At 39.0% G+C, this 6,000-nt stretch overlaps 1 protein-coding gene across 1 annotated transcript in view; it reads right to left on the reverse strand.

Annotated features, from left to right (window-relative positions):
• The window catches only part of LOC106067300 (homeobox protein BarH-like 2), a 29,909-nt gene that overhangs the window by 23,841 nt on the left and 68 nt on the right, over positions 1-6,000 (reverse strand). Inside the window, exon 1 of the mRNA XM_056009415.1 lies at positions 5,536-6,000. This exon is cut by the window's right edge and continues 68 nt beyond it. Coding sequence (XP_055865390.1) covers positions 5,536-5,839 — 304 coding nt within the window. The 5' untranslated portion in view covers positions 5,840-6,000. The remainder of the gene's footprint in view (positions 1-5,535) is intronic.

A 6,000-nucleotide genomic window follows, 5' to 3' on the forward strand; every position in this document is an offset into this window, starting at 1 on the left:
TTAACTTTTATACTGCTCATAAATGCTTTATAATAAAGTACACAAAATTGCCAGTCACAAATTTTCGTTTCATAAAACTCTTTAATCTATATTTATTTATGTCTATGACTTTATTATACAGCAGTGTAGTTTTGTTTAATCTCTAAGACTGAAGATCATGCAACTTTTCAGAATTCGGAAATCCAACAACAATAGATACACATACTTTCAAGTTACATGAAGTTATTTCCTTTTTCCAGTCTAAATTTATAAATGTCTATGGTCGTTCGCTAAAATTTTTTAAACTAACAATACATAACTATAAAAAAAATATTTTTTATCAGTACTTCAATAGCGCAGTGGCTCGTATGTCGGCCTTTTATCGAGGAGGCTTGAGTTCGAATTCAGACTCGACCAACTTTTAAAAAATAGTTTTTTTAAAGGCCGCACGGAAACATTCTCCCAGACCCCCCCCCCCCAAAACTAATCCACAAAATTGATTGGATCATAGTGTAATTAGCATGCTATAAGGCTATACAGAATTGTCTTTCAAATTGGTTTCGTATACTTGGGCGTGTTAAAAGTCCGTCCGTTTGTCTGTCTGTGTGTTTCTTGTATTTCCCATTAGAAACTGACAAGAAAGAGAAAGTGAGGGTGGAGATGATTGACAGACAAGAGGCACGTGACCAGGCAGCCATGTTTCAGAAATTTAATCTCCGTCTCCTGTTCATTACGGCGGCCCAAGTTGTTATTTGTTTAAACGATTTTCTCTGTCACCGCCCCTACCCCCCACCCCCTCTTCCCCTGTAGATCATTTCATCAACACATCGAGCGTACATGCAGAAAAGTTTATTTTTAAAACTCACAAAGGTCAACATCCAGTTGGCGCTCAGTGCCCCCTACAATCTTTCAGTCTAGCTCCCCTCCCCCCCCCCACCCCTCTCTGTTCGCTCTCGGCGTCTTTCTTTTCTCCTTTTTCTGACACCTTTTTGTCGACACATTTTTTTTTATTTGTGTACGCCCCTGGAGTTAGTCTTATAATTTGTTGCACTCTTTGTCTTCAAGTGAAGTCGTTGTCATTTTTGTTGGGGAGAAAAAAGTAAAAATAATAACAACTTCTGAGAAATTCTGTTTTAAAAAAAAATTATTGTAGGCCTACAGATTCGCTCACACCATGACAGAGACAATGAAAATATTCATTACATCCATGAGCTGTAGGATGTGAAACAACAGACAACGGCTTTTAGAAATTGTGGGCGGGAAGAGATAGATGAAGTGCAACAGGGACTGATAGAGAATGCCAGATAGAGGGAATGATAGAGAATGCCAGATAGAGGGAATGATAGAGAATGCCAGATAGAGGGAATGATAGAGAATGTCAGATAGAGGGAATGATAGAGAATGCCAGATAGAGGGAATGATAGAGAATGCCAGATAGAGGGAATGATAGAGAATGTCAGATAGAGGGAATGATAGAGAATGCCAGATAGATTGATAGATAGAGAATGCCAAAGTGACTATGGAAATGAGATGAATGCCTGGACATTAGCAATTGTCGAAACGATGTGGCACAGACAGCAGTCCCCCCTCCTCTCTACGTAGTTCCAAAGGAACGGCAAGTGGCAATATAATTTGGGATCAGCGGCGATCAACCTCTGCCAGGGTATTTGCTACAAGCTGCCCTTAGGGTCACCGACTCCTGATTTTTCCTAAGGGTCGACTCGCGAAGCCTTTCCCATGTTTGGATATAGCTACAAGGCAACGGAGGGTTCAATTCAGAGTTTTCCTTCTCCTAGATGGGTAGCCAGTCAAGGTTAACAAGCCCCACCTGCCAAAGCTTACTGACTTAGGCGCCAGTTACTCGCCTTAGCCCCCTTCTCCTAGTTAGTGATAAGCAGTTGCCCCTGGCCCCAGGGCCGGCCTTAGGCATAAACAAACTAGGCAGCCGCCTAGGGACTCCATTGGTGGGGCCTCGTACAGGGCCTCAAAAAAGTATTAGAGAAAAGAATATTGAAACTTGGATCAGATCTCAAACAAAGTAAAGCACTATGAATCTATGTCTACTAGTCCAACTCTGTCACTACTACGGAGATGGCGAAACATGAATTTCAGTTATTTGCAGATTTTTATCTAGACACAGACAGTTTTTTTTCCCTGTTTGTTTTTCTTTTTTTTTTTTTAATTACTTTTGGGGTCACCAAATTCACTTCGCCTAGGGCCTCCGATTATCCAAGGCCCAATATCTAAGCCACATACGAAGGCCAGAAGTTGGACTAGTTGTTAGAAGCTTTAAGAGAGCGTGCCATTGGAAGCATTTTATGTGTAGTGTAGTGATTATTTCCATTACCACTACCTGAAATGACAACCTTACGGAACCAAGTTATAATGTATCATTCTAAATACCATCTACATTTGACTATCAATTTGACATTTGCATACCATAGGCCCTATTACATACATATATAATATTTGCTACCTTAACATCACAAATGTACTACATAGGCAGTATATCAAACGTACACTGTGGTATCAAATATTCAAACTACGGATATTTTATTATTTATTAGGTGTCAAATTTATGCGTAGCTTTGAGTTCAAAGATCATATCACTGTGCACTATTTCACGTGGATACAAAGACCCAGAAGTGACCTAGAAATTTTTCACTTCATTCTTGCGCAAATTTTTTGATGAAATTATATTGTTATATAAAAATTACAATAATCACTAAAGTCAAGGGGTAATATTATTGTTCGCCTGACCAAGGAAATCACGGCGGCTGAGGGGTAAAGCGATTGGCTTCCGAACTCAGTGGTGCCTGGTTCGAATCCTAGTGAATACTGGTATTATTAGTTTAGATATCTTTAGGGCCCCTATGAGTGCACCCAGCTCTAATATTATAGGCCTACAGGCTGGCCGAAATGCAATTTTTTATTTGTTCAATTAAATAGGCTGCCTAAAACGTTAGCGAACGATGGACGTTAAGATTCAGTGTGCGTGTGTTTTTATTTTTATTTTACTTTGTAACTTCACATTATGTTGAATATTATTCTTTTGTGTTGCTGTGTTGAAAGCTTAGAGTGCAGTTAGGTACTGCTATATTCATGTACTAGTTTTGGTAGTATGTTCATCTGATGGTTGCGGTAGAAACGTGAAATATTATTGTTGATATATGTGATGTAATGTTGTATAAGAGTTGGTTCCCATAGCGGATTATCTTCCTTTTTTTTGAAGTTACGTCTGTATTATATAAGATAAGATTAGAGAGTTATTGTTAATAAATATAACTTTTCTTGTATTTTAATGTTTATTACTAATTTATAAGTAGTTACAAGACAATCCAACACTGAGTACCGGCACCTATATTTTTTTTTCCAAAAAAAAAAAAGCACTGGGTGTATTTATATTTTAACTTGCAAACTTTGAAATAACTTGTTTTGTGAACAATATTATGTACACATTTATAAATATGTAGACACATGTTTAACTTTAGATGAAATTAATGTAGATCTAGTAGACTTTAATAATCAGGGGCGGCCCTTGCAGTGCGCGAGGTCCTAGGCGAGCGTCATGTGTGGGGCCCTTGGGTAGACTATATATATACTGTTAAACTCATCACGCTAACGGTATCGTCTGTCTCTAACGCTGTAACAATAACAATACGGTATGTCCGCCTCTAACGCTGTAACAATAACAATACGGTATGTCCGCCTCTAACGCTGTAACAATAACAATACGGTATGTCCGCCTCTAACGCTGTAACAATAACAATACGGTATGTCCGCCACTAACGCTGTAACAATAGCAATACGGTATGTCCGCCTCTAACGCTGTAACAATAGCAATACGGTATGTCCGCCTCTAACGCTGTAACAATAGCAATACGGTATGTCCGCCTCTAACGCTGTAACAATAGCAATACGGTATGTCCGCCTCTAACGCTGTGGGATATTTTTTTTTAAATTACAAAACATAGAACCTTACGTAGGTATTGTTGGCTTACTATTGGCCGCCTAAGTACATTGTATACTGTATGGTAATAGTTCTGCATGAACAGAAGCAAATAAAAAGAAAAACACTCGCGCACTACTAATATTAAGTCTCGACTCTCACTCTGTTAATTGAAGCTAATTGGACGTTCTATAGCAGCGGTTCTCAACCTTTTAAGCTCGGCGACCCCTTTTTACAATTCCTCACTTTGCCGCGACCCCCCCTCCCCCTTACACACACACAGCAATAGAAGAGTAGACAATAACTATCCATATTTTCGATGGTCTTAGGCGACCCCTGGCAAATCGTCAATCGACCCCCAAGGGGTTGAGAACCCCTGTTCTATAGGAACAAAGTGTGCTATAAGAGCTACAGTGGTCCCTACACTTTCGCAAGACTCGACTATACCACGGGGTTTTCAAAAAAAATAATTTTTAAAAAATACTCCCACATTTTTTTTTGTACACGGTGACACTGGTTTTCTCACGGGCGACACGGTGTCTATGCACAGTAGCCTATTGGGAAAAAAAACAACAACGTAATACGTCATCGCCAAACTTTCTGGAAGCTGATTGGCCGAATAGCTGTACAAGCACATCAACTGTTTATATCCGAAAATAGTGTACGTTTATGAAATTAAGTAGTCTACAGCAGGGGTTCTCAACCTGTGGGTCGCGACCCCCTTGTGGGTCGATTGACGATTTGCCAGGGGTCGCCTAAGACCATTGACCATATATATATATATGTATTGTAGTAACTCCAGTGGCGGACCGAAAGGGTTAATGTTAATGGGTGGCTGCCTGGTCGTGCGGTCGGAGGTTTGGACTAGGAAGTAAACTATCTTCAATTCTGAAGGAACATCCGAAACATGTAAAACAATCAAATGTGTGTGCGGCCTACTGATACACACGACTCAGGCCAATCACACGGGTCAACGGCTGTTGAACAAGGGACATTACTGCTAGTACATGCAAATATGACCAGTCTTATGGTCATGTGACCGTCATGTGACCGAAAGCTATGGTCATGTGACCGAAAGCCTTCACGGTCGAGAGACAGTGTGTTAAAAAAGGAGAGTTGAGTCCAGGACAGCAAAGCAGTAAGGACTGTGTTGTACCTTTGAGTCCTCGAGAATGTAGCTGTACGAGCAAAAGAGACTAGTAATGTTTAGTTAGGCAGTTCTGTTGTGTAGCAAAGCATTTGAAGTTAGTGTTGAATTGGCTGTCGGTGTAATTGTAATTAAACCGCCACTTTGTTACTCGAAGCTCTTGTTGTCAAGTTTTGTATTAGATGTGCTGTGTTGTGTTTAGCAGTGTTTGCAGAAGGCCTGATTGAGAAGATCGTAACAATATAAATAAATAAATATATATATATATATATATATATATATATATATATATATATATATATATATATAATAGAGACAGTTTAAAATGAAAATGCACTTCCTTTCTGTAAAAACTAGTATTCATTAGTTCGTCTTGAACACAGACCTATATAAATGTAGGTCTACAGTGTCGTTAAACTAGCCAAATTTTTTGGAGATAAAAAAAAAAAAGTTAACTTACCATAGGGAACGTAACCCGTGTGGACAGATGACAAGTTTATATACGGATGAGGAAACATTGGTAGAGTTAGAGCACTTGTTCTGAAGTTAGGGTGATCTTGGCTGCATTGGGTCATCTTGTGGGGGATGGAAGAGCCAGGGTATACGGGCGTGGACTGGCAGTAATTAGTCGAAAACCTCTTGGTCTCTTCTTGTCCTGAAGTTGCAGAAGGTGCCAACTCAGAATCAATGTTATCCAATATGTCTTTTATTAAGAAAGATGTTTTTTTGGACTTTGCACATAAAGCTGACAAGCCAGTAGCCATAATTGAATTCTGTTCTTTGTTTAGCCAGTACTTTGAATATATGCAGATCTAAACGTGCCCCCAAAACGTATAAATATATATACTTTTTAAGTTTTTATATAAGTTTTTAAACTTCAACATGAAATGTAATTGTTTTTCAAAACATAAATATTAAACGAAGC

This window comes from Biomphalaria glabrata, chromosome 14, assembly GCF_947242115.1.
Source record: "Biomphalaria glabrata chromosome 14, xgBioGlab47.1, whole genome shotgun sequence".
In the NCBI taxonomy this organism is placed as follows: domain Eukaryota; kingdom Metazoa; phylum Mollusca; class Gastropoda; family Planorbidae; genus Biomphalaria; species Biomphalaria glabrata.